Below are 20,875 nucleotides of genomic sequence, written 5' to 3'. Positions count from 1 at the left end.
GCAAGGGGTCACTCAGTCTGCTATAGCCCCACAGTTAAGGCACATATGAGAAAGCAATCAATGAACAACTAAGGTGTCGCAATGAAAAATTGATGCTTCTCATCTCTCTCTGTTCCTGTCTGTCTGTCCCTATCTATCCCTCTCTCTGACTCTCGCTCTGTCTCTAAAAAAATAATAATAATAAAAATTAAAAAAAAAACTTAAAGGAAACTGAAGACAATCTTAAAAAGCTATAGCTTGGTGAAGAATTTTAAGTCATGATACCAAAAGCATAATCCATATATGGGGGGGTCATCAATAAAATTGAAGTTCATCAATATTTAAGAGACCTGTTAAGAGGATCAAAAGACAAGCCACATCCACTGAGTCCCATGGAATATTTATTACCTAGCAATAAAAAGTTATACACTACTGGCCCTGGCCGGTTGGCTCAGTGGTAGAGCGTCAGCCTGGCGTGCAAGGGGTCCCGGGTTCAATTCGCGGCCAGGGCACACAGGAGAAGCGCCCATCTGCTTCTCCACCCCTCCCCCTCTCCTTCCTCTCTGTCTCTCTCTTCCCCTACCACAGCGAGGCTCCATTGGAGCAAAGATGGCCCGGGCGCTGGGGATGGCTCCTTGGCCTCTGCCCCAGGCGCTAGAGTGGCTCTGGTCTGCCCTGGAGGGGCAGAGCGTCGCCCCCTGGTGGGCGTGCCAGGTGGATCCCGGTCGGGCGCATGCAGGAGTCTGACTGTCTCTCCCCGTTTCCAGCTTCGGAAAAATACAAAAAACAAAACAAAACAAAAAAAGTTATACACTACTGCTATACACACCACACATCACTTTGCAAGGCTCAAGGACTTCGTATAAACAGAGAGAAATAAAAAGCCTACTGAAAAGGTCATATGCTGTATAATTCCATTTATACAGTATTCTTGAAATGACATAATTAGAAATGGAGACATTAGTTACTAAGGTCTAGGGATGGTAGGGAGTGTGAGCAGAATGGATGTGACTATAAAGTTTGGGTAGCAAGAGGAAGAGATTTGTGGCGATTCAATAGGTATCTTGATTTCAGTAGTGGTACATAAACCTATATATGTGATAAAACCAGAATTATACACACATATTGTGCCCATGTCAATTTTCTGGTGTTGACACTGTTCTATAACATGTAACCACTGCGGGAAACTAGGCAAAGGGTACACTGAACCACTCTGTACCTCTCTGTATTATTGTTACAACTTCCTAGGAATCAAAATCATAAGTCAAGAAAAAATGAAATAACCTGTTGACTTATTAATGTAAATAAACACTGAAGCAAATACTATAATAGAGTTAACTAAAAACTGACACAGCAAAATCTTAATGGCTATAAACTGAGAATATGCTAATTAGAAGTAATTCACCTAAAGTTATTTTAATAGCATGCACTGCCTCCATACATTCCCTAAATCAGTAGTTTTCAACGGCCAGTCCACGAAAAAGTTAACCACTCTGATGCTGAATAAAGATTATAGAGTCTCGCCCTGGTTGGTTGGCTCAGTGGTAGAGTGTCAGCCCAGTATGTGGATATTCCCAGTTCAATTCCTGGTCAGGGCACACAGGAGAAGCACCCATCTGCTCAATTGGAGCAAATTGGCCCCAGGCACTGAAGATGGCTCTATGGCCTTCACCTCAGGCCCTAAGAAGAGCTCCATTGCTGAGCAACGGAACAACACCCCAGATGGGTAGAGCATCGCCCCCTAGTGGGCTTGCCAAGTGTATCCTGGTCAGGGTGCATGAGGGAGTTTGTCTCTGCCTCCCCTCCTCTCACTGAATAAAAAAAAGAAAAAATTATAGAATCTGTAATCACTGGGTCTCTAATCTTCATTCATGACTGGCACAAAATTTCTGGTGGACCAGAGGTTGAAAACCTCTGAGCCAAATGATTTGGTTGGTTGTTATGGGTTTGATCCCTAGTCAGGGCACACAGAAGAACAGATTGAGGTTTCTATCTGTCTGTAAAAAAAAAAAAAAAAATCAGACATTTGTACAGGCCAAGCTGTCAGTCAACCTGCTTGCCAACTAACCAATTCTTCCTTTCCTTAACAGCTCCACCTCACCCTATCTTACCCATCTCTCCTGACTATTGGTTCTGCTTCCAGGTTCGCTCCCAAACCCTGCAACTCTTCCTGAACATAGCTGAGAGACTAATCTCCCCAAAACGCTACTTTCCTCATATTCTGTGTTGCCCAGATAGCAGAACTTCTTTAAAAAGGAAGAAAGTTAAGACATATTTCAGTTTAGTTTAAGAAGGAAAAAAACCTTTAAAAATAAACACAAAGTAATGCTAGAAAAAGCTACTTCCAGAGGTATCAAGTTCTGTATCATTAGAGTTCAAGTTTATCGGAATCTGAACCTGTGAGACCACAGAATTCTATGACTCTGTATCATTTCCCTGTAATCCTCCTTTCTTCACCCGGCATTCCACACCATCCTCTAAATCTAGCTCTAAACTCTCTTCCCAGGACCACTGTCAAGTCAGGGCCCTCACTGTCTCATGCACATCTTACATCTGCTGTCCTTCTGGCCTAGATGACTATTCCCATACCTTCTTCCACCTTTCAAGGTCCAGTGAATCTGCAGGAAACTTTTCCAATCCCATGCTTATTTCCCATCCCATTCCATTCCTTGCATGCCACTCAGGCTATTAATTTACTTTTCATATCCGTACATGCCGATTATAAGCACTGGGACAAAACAGAAAAAACTACCTTCTGTCTGCATGAAGAGAGTCTCTCTTCATCAGAGATCACACTGTCACCTAGCCTTTTCCCCATCCTGGTTTCTCTGACCTAACTCTCTCCCAGGAAATCCATTGTTACCCAGTGCGTCAATCATCTATTTGGCTCCTTTACTGAGCAGAATGTCATTCAAGCAAGTGCAGGAATACACAAAGGTGTACCACAGCTTCTTTGGCCCTTCTTCACCTTCATTCACCCAAAATGCCTGTGAGCTACTATAGACAAGGAGCCAACCTCTGATCTTGGCCTTCGAGATGCAACTGTGAAATGTAACTAATGGATTACTAAAACCCTGTTCTAGCAGAAGCTACTCTTCATTACTTCCCCTCCAATACCATCCCTGGCCCTGTTCTTTTAATGTCTCTACTTTTTCAAACAAATTTCATTTAGGCCTTCCCATCTTTTTCCCTTGGATGCCTCCTATACCGCTAAGGACCTCATTTTCTCATCAAAGCCCTATTTAAGAATTAATAAATTTTCTACATATTATTAAAATACATATGCAGAGAGACTACTAATGAGTACGAGATTTCTTTTTTGGGGTAATGAAAATGTTCTAGAATTAGGCAATGGTAATAGCTGCAAAACTGTGAATATAGTAAAAACAACTAAGTTATACACTTTAAAAGAGTGAATTTTACGTTACATAAATTATCTTTTTTAACAGGTAAAATTTGCCACCCTTACACCCTGTACTTACATTTGGCACTGGGGAGGGAAACATTTAATTTTTGAGACAAGTGCCTTTACTCACACACTTCTTTGAGAACAGTCAATTATCTTCCTAAAGCATTTAAATGCATATCATGAACTGGGCACCATAATAGGTGCCACAAAGAACGGTCACCAGACCAGCAAGAACCTGTCTTGCTGGAGCCCAAAGAGGGGAAAACAACAAATTATTTAATTCTCATTGTGAGAAGAGCTAAAAATAAAAAGTATAACGTACAAATGATTTAATCAGGGGGTTGGGGGAAGGGTCACCAAAAGAGAAACAAGCACATCTAAGAGGCATATGTATGCCTCAGCCCATGTTAGGTAGTTACAACAATTAGTTTGGACTGACTGACAATACAATGAAATTCCTAGATCACAGGGATGCGGATCCCATGCAATCAATACCTGGCTCCAATCCACACAGAAACTCACTTGGCCATTTCACTGGTCTTGAGGTAAAGTGACCATGCACTTATGTATGTGAATCTTTCACCCACGGACAATTGATAATGATAAGGTTTTAGTGTGCTCATCAATGTTTGTTTATTATTCATATAATCAGAAACATACAAAAAGAAAATTAAGTTACGCTGAAAACTAGATATAGTACATTCAACTCTGGTTATTAATCATGATTGCACATAAAGCACAGGACTAGACAAACTCAAAAATAAGGAAGGTCTAATTTTCTGCTCAAAAGAATCATAAATTTTTTTATTGATTTTTAAGAAGCAAGAGGGGAGAGGGGAGAGGAAGAGAGGAAGATGGGGAGAGGAGGAAATGGAGAGGGAAGAGAGAAAGGAAGGAGAGGGAAAGGAAAGAGAAAGAGGGAGGAGAGAGAGAAAGATAGAAAGAGGGGTAAGAAGGGGAGAAACAGGAAGCATCAACTCATAGTAGCTGCTTCTTGTATGTGCCTTGACCGGGCAAGCCCGGGGGTTCCAACTAGCGACCTTGGCGTTCCATGTTGATGCTTTATCCACTGCGCCACCATAGGCAGGCAATATATACTTTTTTGAAAACAGTAAGCTCATATCTTTAACATCAGGGAAAACCCTAGATCAGAGGTCAGCTAACTATAGCCTGTGGGTTAAATCTGACCCACAACATTTGGTAAATAAGTTTTACTGGAATACAACTAGCCCATTTGTTTATGTATTTTCACAGATGCTTTCCCAACACAACTGCAGAACTGAATAGCATCAACAGAGACCTTATAGCTAGGACGATCTAAAATATTTCCCACCTAGCCCTTCACAGAAAAAAATTTGCCAGCTTGTGCTATAGACAAAAGTAGTCCGCCTTGATTCAGAACAAAGAACTTTTCTTATATATCCTTTAGCAATTAAGTGTTCCAGTGGAAAAGCAACAGACTTGAAATGCAAATAATTCTAACTACTTCATTAGTCAATCTGCTATGAAGCTCTGTGTTTTATACACCACTGTTATTCAGAGCAGTTAAGTCAGTTCTGCCTTTGCTCAGGGCCACTGAAACCAGGCCTGGGAAAGGTGTTTGTAGTAATTATCTTTTGGAGCCTAACAAATTACCCCCAAATTTGTTTAAAAGCTTAAAACATTTATTGTTTCCCCAAATTCTTTGGTCAGGAATTTGGGGTTGATTGGAGCTGCCATCATCTGAAACTTGACTGGAGCTGGAGGATCTGCTTTTAAAGTGGCTTATTCACATGCTTAGCAAACTGGTGCTGGCGCCATGGGGCCTCCTGAGTGTCCTCATAACAGAGCAGCCAGCTTCCCTCAGAGTGAATAATCCATAAGAAAGAGCCAGGCGAATACTATACTCTTTTTATTTTATGACTTTGCATGTTCCACTTCCACCACATTTTTATCCTTTATAAAAGTGAGAGTCTCGAAGTCCAACACACATCTAAAAGAAATCAAAGTTTTAGATACCCTTTTTAAGGGATGGATGCCAAAAAAGTCTGCAGACATAGTAACACCACTACAGGGTTCCAAATGATGGGTAAAACACCTTCAACAACATTGTCCGGTAGTTGCCTTGGGGTTGGGTTGTGAAACCCTCCTTTGCCCTGAATTTTCCGGCAAGTGCTAATCTCACCGAAACTGCACACGCCCAAGTCCTCGGAATCATCCCTGAGGTTGTTCCGGAACTGCACGCTTCACCAAACCCCCATCCCGCTTGCCGTTACCAACCCCCTCCTGCAAATATAAAAAACCCAAAAGTCCTAACCCGGGCGCGCCTTCACAGACCTGCGTCCTAGGGTCAGTGAACTCGCCCGGAGCTCCCAATAAAGCCTGATTCTGTTTATTTCGGCTGATTGGTCTTTTGCTCATTCGCACATTGGCGACATATAGGAGTCTTCCATCTTTCAAACATAACCAGCAAGGCTTGTTTGATTAAAGAACCTGAACTTAAGCATTATCATAACATGTATTCTTCTATTTATGATAGGAAAGAGGTTTCAACACCATTTGTTAGGAGTCTCCAAAGGAAAAAACCAACAGAAAAAAGCAAGGCACTTCACCTTTTCTTATCTGATGCTGTAATGATGATGGGAAGCAGTTATATTCTCAATTTTTTTTTAAAGGAGAAGGCAATCTATGATGACTACATCATGATCAGGACTAATTGCAAAGTTGGACTGGACAGACAAGTACTTATGATTCAGAATCACATACAAGATTTTCTCAGACATAAAACAAAAATAACAAGAAAACAAATTTAGATATGTATTCAAAACTGGGGGGGCAGGAGGGTGCATGTATTGTTACTCTGATTGCTACAGATTTGCAGCACAGAAACTTCTGAAACAAGGAACACTTAATAGACTGAAAAAGTTAACTGCAACAATTAAATGCATTTTAAAAATAAATGTCTTAGTCACTAGACCCAAATTCCTCTGTTAATATAAATGTAAGTTTCATTACAGGAGAGAAGAATACCTGGGGAGTAAGACCTTCACACAGGGGACAGCAAAGCAATAGCTAACCTGATTTTCTCAATAAGAAGCTCAAAAATGGGCTCAAACTGGATGTTGGGTGTTGGGCAGATAAAATGTATTATGCTCACTTTGTTAAAGAGGCCGTTGCCCAGGTGGTATTAATGTGTGTTGGGGTGGGCTAAAGGCAGGCAGAATCCTTGTAGCCCGGGGCTTGGTTTTGGGATTAAGCCTTTCCTACCCTATTTGGTGTAAGGTGGTACAATCCTATCATGCCTCAGAGAAGTGACTTTGTATTAGAGACTTCCCTGTTTTGTATATTGGATTAAAGGTTGTGAAGCTACACTATAAAATGGGGACGGAACGAGAGTTTGCGCTCTTGGCTCCTGAGGTTAGCATGAGAGAGCGGAGAAAGTAGAGCCAGCAGCTAAAGGAGGCCACGTGGAGGAGGCCAGGAGAAGCAGCCAAGATGGCGGAGTGCTGAGTGAGATGCCAGTTTGTGTAGAGTTTGTATCTGGGAGAAGGAAGGAGATGGGGAACTGAGGAGAAGAAGGCTGGTGAGCTAGAAACCTTTGATTCTAGGAAACTCGGATAAGTCAGTGGCTTTGTGAGCACTGAGTGTGACTGGGTTTTGGAGCCCAGTGTGTATTTTTACTTGCCCGCCGGGTGCAAGGTAGGATTAAAGGCTATGGCCCATCAGTTTTTGGCTCCGCTGTTTCTTTACCGACTGTCCGAATCCAATGCGAACCTACATGGGCCGGGCTGCTCTGATGGTGGCCCTGGCCACGGCTGCTGGCTTTACATTGGGCAAATGAGTTTGTAAAATATGATTTTTGAGTCTGCTCACTTTTATTGTTAAAAATGGTGCTGCCCATATGAATGGTGCTGCCAGTGAAACTGCTAATTACCTTCTGGCTTGGAAAGGGCCATTGTTATGCTAATGTTGGCTGGAGGAGAGGTTTTTGGCGCCACAGAAGTTTTTAAAAGGAAGGAGCAGGAGAGAAGGAGGAAGCCTTTTTTTTTTTTTAGAAAGAAGCCAAGATGGCAGGGTGCTAAGGAAGAAGCAAGTTGTACAGAGAGAGAGGTGCAGAGATGGGGAACCAGAAGTGACTGAGACTGGTGGAGGCCTTTGATTCTAGGAAAAACCGATTAAGTCAGTGGCTTTAGGAGCCATGAATGGAAAGGAAAGTGTTTTCCCGCTGTGTGTTTACACAGCCAGTTGCAAGGCTAGAATAAAGGAATGGTCCACCATTTTTTGGCTCCAATGTTTCTTTACCGTCTGTCTGCCTGAATCTAATGGGAACCTGCACCTGCATGACCACGATGGCAGCGGCCAGTGGCCATACACTGGACTAAACAGCTTTAAAACAAATTAATCAAAAACTCCTCTACTGGAATGAATAGTATCTTCCAAAATTCATGTCCACCCAGCAGCTGTAAAAATGGCCTTATTTGGAAATAGGGTCTTTGCAGATATACTCAAGTTAAGATTAGGTCATACTGGATCAGGGGAGACCCTAATTCAATAATGATGTCTTATCAAAGGGAACTCTGAAAAGAGACTCACAGGGAGAATGCCATGTTACAACAAAGGCAGAGACTGAAGTGATGTCTACAAGCTAAGGAACACCAAGGACGCTGGCAACCAACAGAAACTAGGAAAAAGCATGTAAGAGATTGTTCCTCTGAGCCCCCAAGAAAGAATCAAACCTGACACCATGATTTGAGATATCTGGCCACCAGATATGTGAGAATAAATTTTTGTTGTTCTAAGCCACCAACTGTAGTAACTAATGTTAGGGCAGCCCTAGGAAACTCATACATACACTTAGGCAGTATTATGGAATTTAAATAATCTCATCATTTACAGTATGAAAAATATTTATCTTTAGCCTGAAAACTAAGAAAAATATTTACCATGCAAGGTTTTTAGTTCACAAATTTAGAATTAAAGATAGGATCTCCCATTTAATGCACTGCTCCTTTCAGGGTACTGTCACAGGGATGCGTTTGACATAAGACTCCATGGACTACACGTACACACTGCTGTCAGCCCTCAGAGATCCACTGAGGTTCTCCCAAAGGCCAGTAAAGCACCTGCACAGAGTAGGGGCTCAGTTCACCTTAATTGATACCTAACGACCCCACAGAAAGCTAGGTCTTTGTGGAAGTCCGGATCCTGTTGGACCACAAGTTTATCACAAAACTACAGGTTACAATAAGTTAATCTTTCACATTTAAAAACCTCTTATCATACTTGTAGCACCACAGTGATGACAGTTTTTTCTAATAGTAACTACTGTATTATATAACTGTGGGTTACAATTTGACCTTCTATTAATCCTGAGTTTCCCAAAACATAATTCTTTCAAGCCCAGATTCAACTTGTTTCAAACTCAAACCAGTTTAAAAGATATGATGATTGTTATACCACTCTGACAGAACAGGGCAATTTATATAATATTTTCAGAAATGCTGGACATTTTTCCATTTTATCAACTCTATATTTTCAACCTAAATTAAAAAGAGGTATCACATAGGATAAAAGATAAACTTCTGCCCCACTTTATTTATTTATTTGTTTGTTTGTTTGTTTGTTTTTTTATATTTTTGTGAAGCTAGAAACGGGGAGAGACAGTCAGACAGACTCCCGCATGCGCCCGACCGGGATCCACCCGGCACGCCCAGCAGGGGCGATGCTCTGCCCACCAGGGGGCGATGCTCTGCCCCTCCGGGGCGTTGCTCTGCCGTGACCAGAGCCACTCTAGCGCCTGGGGCAGAGGCAAGGAGCCATCCCCAGTGCCCGGGCCATCTTTGCTCCAATGGAGCCTCGGCTGCGGGAGGGGAAGAGAGAGACAGAGAGGAAGGAGAGGGGGAGGGGCGCTTCGCCTGTGTGCCCTGGCCGGGAATCGAACCCGGGACTTCTGCACGCCAGGCCGACGCTCTACCACTGAGCCAACCGGCCAGGGCCCCCACTTTATTTTCTATCAAGTTGTGTTACAACTTTGACACAAGGGAAGTGGATTCAGATTCTCAAAAACAAAAAAAAAGTTCCTTTATTATATTTCCTGATTAAAATTTAAGCCAGTATAACTCAATATATCTCCAATAACTGATTTTATTAGTTACTGAGCAATTGGCAAGCATAAAAATAAGAATACTGACCACAAAAAGTCACCTTCAAGGATTCTCTATAAACACCTGCTTATCTCTATATAAAAAGCAGTATTAACCTACCTTGTTTTCGAACATCTTCTACTGCAGCCACAAGCTCTTCCTTGAGAAACTGACTCTCCTTTGCAATCTTATCCCCCTTCTCCAAGAAATTCTCAGTTGCTTGTTCAACAGATGCAGCCAAAACATGGGCCTTCTTAGAACGACCTCTCTTCTTATTAGAGGGCCCCTTACTATTGGTGTTGACCAGAGTCGTAACCTAAAAGTTTCATTTTTAAAAATTAAACTGCAGTTGATTAAAATGAAAATAACAGAAAGACTAACATTCTTAAAGGTACCAAGATTGTTCAAAACAAAAAAGAAACATCAACTTTATGAGATTGCATCAAGGATTAACAAATAATGTACAACTCTCTCCATATTTAAAATACACAGCAAGCCCTGGCCAGGTAGCTCAGTTGGTTAGAGCAGTGGTCGGCAAACTGCAGCTCACGAGCCACATGTGGCTCTTTGGCCCCTTGAGTGTGGCTCTTCACCAAACACCACGTGCCGGCGCTACCTCAATAAGGAATGACCTACCTAGTTTAAGTTTAAAAAATTTGGCTCTCTAAAGAAATTTCAGTTGTTGTACTGTTGATATTTGGCTCTGCTGACTAATGAGTTTGCCGACCACTGGGTTAGAACATTATCCCAATCATCAATGCTGAGTTCTATCCCTGGTTAGGGCACATACAAGAGTCAACCAATGAATGCACAAATAAGTGGAACAACAATTCAGTGTTCCTCTTTCTATATATAAGCAATTAATAAATAAATGAATAATTTTAAAAAGAAATACACAGCAATGATACTCTAGTTTCCAAAATAATTTAGTTCTAAATGTGTAAAACCTATACATCTCACAAAAATTAGGAAATATTTCAAAATAAATATGAAGCAATAAAAAAAAGTTTTTGTTTTTTTTTGTTGTTTTTTTTTGTATTTTTCTGAAGCTGGAAATGGGGAGAGACAGTCAGACAGACTCCCGCATGCGCCCGACCGGGATCCACCCGGCACACCCACCAGGGGCGATGCTCTGCCCACCAGGGGGCGATGCTCTGCCCCTCCGGGGCGTCGCTCTGTTGCGACCAGAGCCACTCTAGCGCCTGGGGCAGAGGCCAAGGAGCCATCCCCAGCACCCGGGCCATCTTCCCTCCAATGGAGCCTAGGCTGCGGGAGGGGAAGAGAGAGACAGAGAGGAAGGAGAGGGGGAGGGGTGGAGAAGCAGATGGGCGCCTCTCCTGTGTGCCCTGGCCGGGAATCGAACCCGGGACTTCTGCACGCCAGGCCGACGCTCTACCACTGAGCCAACCGGCCAGGGCCGCTTTTGTTTTTTTAATTAAACAAGAACATCAGAAAAGCAACCAAGTCAAAGAAAGTTGTTCGATTATGCAAATAAGATGCAAAACCAACTTTTATTTCATTGGTGAAAATGCACTAAAAGGCTAAAAGGTCTGACCAGGCAGTGGCGCAGTGGATAGAGCGTCGGACTGGGATGTGGAGGACCCAGGTTCAAGACCCCAAGGTCACCAGCTTGAGCGCAGGCTCATCGGGTTTGAGCAAGGCTCACCAGCTTGAGCCCAAGGTCGCTGGCTTGAGCAAGGGGTCACTCAGTCTGCTGTAGCCCTCCGGCCAAGGCACATATGAGAAATCAATCAATGAACAACTAAGGAGCCGCAATGAAGAATTGATGTTTCTCATCTCTCTCTCCCTTCCTGTCTGTCTCTTACTCTCTCTGACTCTCTGTCTCTGCCACAAAAAAAAAAAAAAAAAAAAAAAAAAAGGCTGAAAGTACTAGAGCAGTGGTCCCCAACCTTTTTTGGGTCACAGACTGGTTTCATGTCAGAAAATATTTTCACGGACTAGCCTTTAGGGTAGGATGGATAAATGCACAAAATAAAATTATGCGACCGGCGTAAAAACTGGTCTTTTTAAATATAATTGTCGAACTAACGAGACAAGCATCAAGAGTGAGTCTTAGACGGATGTAACAGAGGGAATCTGGTCATTTTTTAAAAATAAAACATCATTCAGACTTAAATATAAATAAAACAAAAATAATGTAAGTTATTTATTCTTTCTCTGTGGACTGGTACCAAATGGCCCATGGACCATTACCGGTCCGCAGCCCAGGGGTTGGGGACCACTGTACTAGAGTATCTGCCCATTCCCAGATCCCCTAATTTTTGTGAGCAGTGTATAATATTTTAATTCCTCAAATATGAGCATTAGGTTTTTTGTTTTACTTTATAAGATAAAAACTAATTAGAAACAAGTTATAAACATCTCTAGTATATGTCATCAAGAAGTTTCAAGGGTGGGGAAAGGTAGATGAGGGCATGGGGGATAAATGGTGATGGAAGGAGACGACTTGGGGTGGTGAATACACAATGCAATATACAGATGATGTATTGTAAAACTGTGCACCTGAAACTTCTATAATTTTATTAAACAATGCCACCCAACAAATTCAATTTAAAAACAAAAAAGGATCCAGAAATAGGTCAACAATGAACCTTGGCTTTATCTAGAGGTCACAGTTTTCTATTTCCAACCTGTGTAAAATGTTTTAAGGTAACTTATTTCTGAAATCTTTTCACAATTTAGTCACACAGATCTCTGCAACTAACTAGTGAAGGCCCTTAAGAAAGAAAAAAAAACTGTGCAAAGTAGCCTACCATGATGGTGTTTTTAAGTCCCAGAACATTAACCATCATAAATATACATACATATATATACACATATGTATAACAATCTATAGGATGAAAAAGACTAAAGATTTGTTATTAGCATAATTTGTCACACAACAAACCTACTGAGAGCTATAGTAGGTGGGCTTCAAGAAAGTACATATACCTGAGTGTTGCCACACGCTCCTTCATAGTTTTAAAATTATATATGTACACACATATATGTATGTGTAGCTATATTATTTATAATACTAGTTTATATTTACCAGTTGTAATGGAGTTTGTTTTTAAAGATAGCACATGCCACTCACTACATTTGCCTCTCTCTCACTCTCTCACACACATGCACACTAGTAAACTGTGCCAGAACACCAGAAGTGCATAGCTACTTGCTAACAGTTAATGAAATGTAAGCACATTGTGATATTTGCATTTGTAACAGAACATACCAAACCTACATACTCAAAGTAAATTACCTACTAATAGACAATGAAAGGTGTTAAATCGGGTAAAGAAGACTTAACAGTAAAGGTTCCATATCCCAGCTTCCTTGGATATTTGTTCCAAGAAAAGAGTGATATCAAGAAAATGTCTGCAAAATGCAAACAACTGGCAAGTTGCCCTACATACTACTAGCCCATACTATTGCCAATAAGACTGAAAAAAATGGCAGCAACTAAAAAGTTGTTTGTAAATAGAGTTAAATGAACCCATACATCAATATTTAATTATTAGTAGAGACAAATTATCTAAGTATATCAACTTAAACTCGAGCACTTACATTAAGCTTTGAACTAAATAACCATGCCCTATGTTTGTTATCTAGACTTACTACTATGGAACCATGTTATAACAACAATGTATGTATTTGTTTTCAGATTCTTACCTGTGTAACAAGAGGTTCCAACAGTCTTTCAACTGCCAGAGTCCTGATCTCTAGACTTTTGGGGTCCCATTTGAAGTTTATGTTGCCTGCATGGACAGCAGACATTTCTGAAAGAGAAACAAAAGCCAAAGTCAGGCAAACTCAAACACAAATATAAAAATATGTAACAAATCTCCTATTAAAGGGCTTGTATATCAGGATAGCTACATTCACAAGATGAAAGAAACTCTTACTAGCCTGGGCATTGAGGGCCCAGTAACTTTTAGAATCTCAAAATTTCAAGTTTATGAACATGAGGGATACTACAAGAGGGCATTCCCAAACACAGAACTTTTCCTTTTGAGCTTCTCTGGCACCAAGACATTTCTACTTCCAGGATAAAAAGCTAAAGTAAATGAAGGCTAGTACAAAAAATTCTTATTTTTCTTACTCAAACATTTATATACTGCTCACAAAAATTAGGGGATATTTCAAAATGAATATGAAGTGATAAAATATTCCCTAATTTTTGTGAGCAGTCTAGTACAGTATTATCTAAACAGTACAACTTACTTCATTTTTTAATAGATTCAAAGAATAATGCTTATGTCTGCTGCCCTCTATACGTATAGCTATTATCACTCATAGCCAGAAGAAACTGAAAGTCACATTTAGTGAAAAATCAATGTATTGCCCTGGCCCAAATAGCTCAGTTGTTTGCGCATCGTCCCGATCCACAAAGGCTGTCAGTCAATCCTGGTCAGTGCACAAACAGAAAGAGATCAATGTTTCCATCTCTCTCCCTCTTCCTCACTCTCTAAAATCAATAAATGAAAAAATTTTTAAAAATCAGTGTACCAGTATCTATTTCATTAGACAGAGGCTTTAAGACTAGAGAGAAAAGACTTCAAGGAAAATATCACAGTTAAGTGTTTGTTTCTAAAATTAGTGACTTAAAGATTAAAGAAAAAAAGAGAGGAGAGGTATACAGGTGAGGTAAACACTAATATAAACCATTAAAGTGTGCATTCCTATGACTCAAAAATTCAACTTCTATTATTTTATTCTAAATAAAATATTCAGGTATATGTTAAAAACCTAGATACAATGATGTTCACAACCATATAGTATATAATAATTAAATATTGGAAACTACCTAAATTTCAAACAGGTCACTAAATCTCAACCAACCAAACAATAGGAAACTGCTGCTCTTAAAAAACAATGTTGGCCCTGGCCAGCTGGCTCAGTAGTAGAGCGTCGGCCTGGCGTGCAGAAGTCCCAGGTTCGATTCCCGGCCAGGGGAACACAGGAGAAGCACCCATCTGCTTCTCCACCCCTCCCCCTCTCCTTCCTCTCTGTCTCTCTCTTTCCCTCCCGCAGCCAAGGCTCCCATTGGAGCAAAGGTTGCCCGGGCGCTGAGAATGGCTCTGTGGCTTCTGCCTCAGGCGCTAGAATGGCTCTGGTAGCGGCAGAGCGACGCCCCGGATGGGCAGAGCATCGCCCCCTGGTGGGCGTGCCTGGTGGATCCCGGTCAGGCGCATGCGGGAGTCTGTCTGACTGCCTCCCCGTTTCCAGCTTCAGAAAAATACAAAAAACAAACAAACAAAAAAAAACAATGTTGTAAAAATTTAGGAAAAAACAATGGTAGCACTGCCCAAGTCTATATGTCTATTAAATACCATTTCTAATTAAAGGGAATCAATACTCCTCAAAATAATAATTAATTAATAGGTGTATTCCAGGTCTGACATACTCTATTGTGTAGAGAACAAGAAACGGCACAAAGACTAACAGGATTGTATCAATAATAGACAGGAACCAAATGCTCTATTGCCCAAATTCAGGACAAGTTGAATGTCAAGAACAATGTTTGTAACTACTGATTGACTGACCGACAGAGCCTATGACCACAGGGATCCTCAAAAAGAAATAAAGTAGGGAGGAAATTTCTTTATCAAAAATGTACACCAGGGTTAGAAAATGACCATTTTGCAAACACTAGTGCAATAAGTGACTCAAGTAAGGATTATTGATGTATTGATATGTTAACACAATTAGGTGAAAGGATATTGGGGAACAGGATATTTGTAAGGCACCAAAGTATCACCTGACAGGTTACCTACTAATTGCAAAGGGGGTAAAACATACCTTTATAATGCTGAAATCTAACAGTCATGCCCTTAAACAAATTAAGTAAATTTAGCCTTGCTAATAATGAAAGACCTGATATTATATGCTCCCTAAAATGATAAAATATAAAGCATCCTATATTACTTATATAGAGTTCTTGATGAGCCTGACCAGTGGTGGATCAACATGATCCCAAGGTTGCTGGCTTGAAACCCAAGGTCACTGGTTTGAGCAATGGGTCATTGGTTTGGCTGGATGGAGCCCCCCTGGTCACAGCACATATAAGAAGCAATCAATGAACAACTACATGTGCCACAATTATGAGCTGATACTTCTCATCTCGTTCCTTTCCTGTCTCTCTCATACCCACACGCACTAAAAAAATAATAAATTTTAAAAATATTTTTAAACAATTCTTGATGGAAAAAGTTTAAATGATTTTCAAGAGCCTCAGAGTTACTATAAACTGAACAAGACAGTTGTGCAACAGCAAAATTAAATGTTTAATCTGAGTCTAATGACGCTTCTCTGTAGGGATTCTATACCTTTTCCAATACCATGAATCCCTTTGAAGTTGACTACAGCCTATAGACCAGCTTGCTCAAAAAAATAAAGTAAAAAACAAAAGTAAAAAGAAATGGACAAATTTAATTTCAACATATTTTAATTAATACAATATATCTAAAATATTATCATTTCAATAATGAATACTTTAAAAAAATTATTAGAGATACTTTATGTAAGTGCTAAGTGTTCAAAATCCAGAATATCGTTTACACTTAGGGCACATTTAAATTCAAACAGGCCACATCAAGTGCTCAATAGCCACATGTGGCTAGTAACTTCTGTAATGGACAGCGTAGCTATAGACCCTTCCTTGGAATATTTTTAAAATGCATACAATACAATTCAAGGAATTATAAAGGGAACATATATATTAAAATTTAGTTATCAAAATACTTTATAGCCCTGGCCGGTTGGCTCAGCGGTAGAGCGTCGGCCTAGCGTGCGGAGGACCCGGGTTCGACTCCCGGCCAGGGCACACAGGAGAAGCGCCCATTTGCTTCTCCACCCCTCTGCCGCGCTTTCCTCTCTGTCTCTCTCTTCCCCTCCCGCAGCCAAGGCTCCATTGGAGCAAAGATGGCCCGGGCGCTGGGGATGGCTCTGTGGCCGCTGCCTCAGGCGCTAGAGTGGCTCTGGTCGCAACATGGCGACGCCCAGGATGGGCAGAGCATCGCCCCCTGGTGGGCAGAGCGTCGCCCCATGGTGGGCGTGCCGGGTGGATCCCGGTCGGGCGCATGCAGGAGTCTGTCTGACTGTCTCTCCCTGTTTCCAGCTTCAGAAAAATGGGAAAAAAAAAAAAAATACTTTATAGCCTGACCAGTGGTGGCACAGTGGATAGAGCATCGACCTGGGATGCTGAGGTCCCAGGTTCAAAACTCCAAGGTCACCAGCTTGAGCAAAGGCCCACTAGCTTAAGTGAAGGGTCACCGGCTTGAGCAAAGGGTCACCATGGTTACTGGCTTGAGCCCAAAGGTCACTCATTAACTTGAACAAGAGGGTCACTGGCTCAGCTGAATCCACCTGGTCAAGGCACGTATAAGAAGCAATCAATGAACAATTAAAGTGCCACACTACTGAGTTGATGTTTCTCATCTCTCTCCCTTCCTGTCTCTCACTGAAAAAAGAAAAAACTTTAAAAACCAATGGACAATACAGCAATATATGTGCTTCATTATTAACAGTAAATAAAATCTGGCAAGAACTCTGATAACTACTTCAAAGTAATAAACATGCACATTTTTAAAGACATAATCATTGCAGATATGAAAAGCACCGAGATTCCCACTGATGACAAAGTTACCAATTCAAATGAAAACTCATTTATTGTCTACATTAATATAGAAGAAAATGCTAACTCCTTACTGGTAAAAACAAAGACAAAATTTTTCTAATGCAAACTCAACTGCAAGAAACCCTAACCTAGACTGAATTTTAAGTTTATAGGGGCTGTTTGTAGTGAATACAGATGTATGGTGGGGGAATAAAAGAACATCATAAGGAAACATAAATACAGAATGTGTGGCATTCTATAAAGGCAAAGAGATTTCTTAACTCTTCAGTCAATATTTGAGACGAGGAAATGGGAGGATATTCTATCTAGACTAAAAAAAAAACCAGGAGACATAAGAATCTAATGCAATACATACACCTACTTTGGAGATGAGTTTGAAACAAACAGCTATAAACACATTTATAAGAATATTGGTAAATTTTTAATATTTATTAAATAGCAGGTGATATTATGGAATCACTGCTCAATTTCGTAGGTGTGATAATGAAATTGTAGCTGTGTAGAAAAATGACTGTTTTTAGGAGATTATGTTGAACTATGTATGAGTGACAGAGTGCTGGCCTGGGATGCAGAGGATCCAGATTCGAAAGCCTGAGGTCACCAGCTTGAGCATGGGATCATGGATATGACCCCATGGTTGCTGGCTTGAGGCCAAAGGCTGCTGGCTCAGCTGTAGCCCCCCCCCATCACTGCACATATGAGAAAGCAATCACTGAACAACTAACATGTTGCAACAAAGAATTGATGCTTCTCATCTCCTCTCCTTTACTGTCTGTCTGTCTCTCTCTGTCCCTCTTTCTTACAAAAAAAGAAAAAAGAAAAATGGTGGTTACACAACTCTGAATTTATCAAAACTTGTAGAACTGTACCACACAAAGAGTAAACTTTACTGTATATAAATAAAAAAACAGATATGGGGGAAATTACGAAAAAAACTCAGAATTGTTAACTTTGAGTAAATGTTCAAAACACATACTACTGAAAATGTATATATTTCATATACAATATAAAATATAAAGTATAACTGCAGGGAGGGGAAGATATCTGTGTATATGAAAAAAAATATTAACAATGATGTTATCCCTAAGAATTGGGGATTATGGGTGATATTAACATGGTGTTTTGCTTAACTGTATTTTCTGGTATTATATAATTATACAGATATTGCCCTGGCCAAACAGTTCAGTTGGTAGGAGCGTTGTCCTGAAGTGCAAAGGTTGCTGGTTTGATCCCCAGTCAGGTCACATAAAGGAGCGGATTGATGTTCCTCTCTCTTCCTCTCTCCTTTCCTATCTCTCTAAAATCAATACAATCAACATTTTAAATAAAATAAAATAAAATTATACAGGTATTAAGAAAGTTATTTTTGCAATAAAAAAGTAGAATCTTGCCTTGGCCCGGTAGCTCAGTTGGTTAAAGCATAATCTCAATATGCCAAGGTTGCAGGTTCAATCCTGGGCTAGGGAACGTACAACCAATGAATGTATAAATAAATGGAACAGCATACCCAATTTCTCTCTCTCTCTCTCGCTCTCTCTCCCTCCCTTCTTCTCCCTCTCTAAAAATCAATTTAAAAAGTAAAACAGTAGAGTCTTTTTTTTATAAGATGTAAGAAGGCTAATACAATCAAAAGGTATGCTTGATCATCACTTAACCACTCTAAACTTGTTTCCTCATTTATAAGACATTATCTTCAGAGGGCTTTTGTGAAGATTAAATTAAAATAGGTTATAATCCACTGAAAAAATGAGAATCCATGAATCCATAGTAATGTGAATAAAGAAAAGTTCTTTCATATAATAAACATATCAACTAATAGAAGAAGAAATAATGTGTTTAGAAAAAGTCTTCACTTAGGAACCATCATAATAATAATTGATTTAAGCAAGAATCATAAAAGAAGGCTAATTCAAGTGGGTAAAAGTTTACTAAGAAACTGAGTATTTCGCCTGACCAGGTGGTGGTAAAATGAATAGAGCATCGGACTGGGATGCAAAGGACCTAGATTTCAAACCCCGAGGTCACCGGCTTGAGCGTGGGCTCACTAGCTTGAGAGTGGAATCACTGGCTCAAGTGTGGGATCATAGACATGACCCCATAGTCACTGGGTTGAGCCCAAAAGTCACTGCTTGAAGCCCAAGGTCACTGGCTTGAGCAAGGGGTCACTCACTCTGCTGTAGCCAACCCCTCCTCGTCAAGGCACATATGAGAAAGCAGTCAATGAACAACTAAGGTGCCACAATGAAGAACTGATGCTTCTCATCTCTCTCCCTCACTGTCTGTCCTATCCCTTTCTCTTTCTCACCAAAAAAAAAAAAAAAGAGAGAGAGAAAGAGAAAGAAACTGCATAGTCTCATGGTAACTCCCAAGAGACCATTTATTGATTGCAAAGGGCAAAAAATATAAAAACTTCATAGAGAAACCTAGCATATACCACAGTAATCAAGTGATCAAAATTAGCATCTCCAGCCTGACCAGGTGGTGGTGCGGTGGATAAAGCGCTGGACTGAAACGCGGAGGACCCAGGTTCAAGACCCAGGTTCGAGACTCGAGTTCGCCAGCTTGAGCATGGGCTCATCAGGTTGGAGCAAGGCTCACCAGCTTGAACCCAAGGTCGCTGGCTTGAGCAAGGGGTCACTCAGTCTGCTGTAGCCCCTCGGTCAAGGCACGTATGAGAAAGCAATCAATGAACAACTAAGGAGACTAAGGAGCAGCAACGAAGAATTGATACTTCTCATCTCTCTCTTCCTGACTGTCTGTCCCTATCTGTCCCTCTCTCTCTCTCTCTGTCTCCGTCACACACACACACACAAATTAGTATCTCCAATAATGGGACAAACTGACATCATGTCCCTCCTAATCTGATGCACTCTGAGAAAGGATACAACATCACTTTCAGTGGTTCTGCCCACCAAAATTATATAATCTCAATCTCATTATGAGGAAATATCAAACTCAAAGTGAGGAATATACCACAAAATAACTGTCTTCAAGAATGTCCAGGTTAAAAAAAAAAGATTGAAATATTCTTTCAGATTAAAGGAGGCTGACATGACAACTAAATGCAGTAATTGTACAAGAAAAAAACTGAGACAATTGATAAAATTTGAAAAAGGATTATCATCATTATATTGCAGTTATGTACCTGTTTCACAAAATGGGCATGATTTCTGCAATTTTCATATAGTTCAGAAAAATAATGTATTAAATACATATAGACACAGAGAGGAATGGAAAGTGGGGAGGAGAGTTGAAGAGAGAGAAGGGAGGGAGGGAAGAAAATGACAAGGAAAAGAGAAAAATGGGAAAATGGGGAAAAAAGATAAAGGGAGAAGAGATGTAGAGAGTAAGAGGGATAAGAAGAGAGAAAGGATAGAGAAGAAATCAAAGGTAAAAGGAGGAGAACAAAGAGAAGGAAGGGAGAGGAGAGAGATGTCTTGAAATGTGGCTAATGTAGCTGAGGGAGCTGAGGGACTGTTCTTTAATTTTATTTCATTTTAATTGTTAACCCAGGGAAAAAAGGGTTATAAAACAATGGCAAGATGGAAAAGCATATGTCTGTGACTAGACCACTCCTAACAACTTTAATAATAAATATGTGTTTGTATCAACTCCCATAAGTGCATACTTGAGTGACACCGAACAGGTGAACCCCTTTAGATAGTGCTGAAAATATCAGCACTGGTATAAATCTAACATTTCACCAAGACTTAGCTAAACATCAAA

General features: G+C 40.5%; 1 protein-coding gene across 2 annotated transcripts in view; it reads right to left on the bottom strand.

The window, feature by feature from the left end:
- Positions 1-20,875, bottom strand: part of CTNNA1 (catenin alpha 1) — a 223,156-nt gene that overhangs the window by 170,593 nt on the left and 31,688 nt on the right. For both annotated transcript variants that reach the window (XM_066342973.1, XM_066342974.1), the window contains exons 2-3: positions 13,183-13,289; positions 9,631-9,826 (exon numbers count right to left, since the gene is read on the bottom strand). In XM_066342973.1, the coding sequence (XP_066199070.1) occupies positions 9,631-9,826; positions 13,183-13,287 (301 nt within the window). In that variant the 5' untranslated portion in view covers positions 13,288-13,289. The remainder of the gene's footprint in view (positions 1-9,630; positions 9,827-13,182; positions 13,290-20,875) is intronic.

The sequence above is a fragment of the Saccopteryx leptura genome, chromosome 6 (assembly GCF_036850995.1).
Source record: "Saccopteryx leptura isolate mSacLep1 chromosome 6, mSacLep1_pri_phased_curated, whole genome shotgun sequence".
NCBI classification, from domain to species: Eukaryota; Metazoa; Chordata; class Mammalia; order Chiroptera; family Emballonuridae; genus Saccopteryx; species Saccopteryx leptura.
Note: the sequence above shows the minus strand (reverse complement) of the source record. Positions and strands in the feature narration are given on the sequence as shown.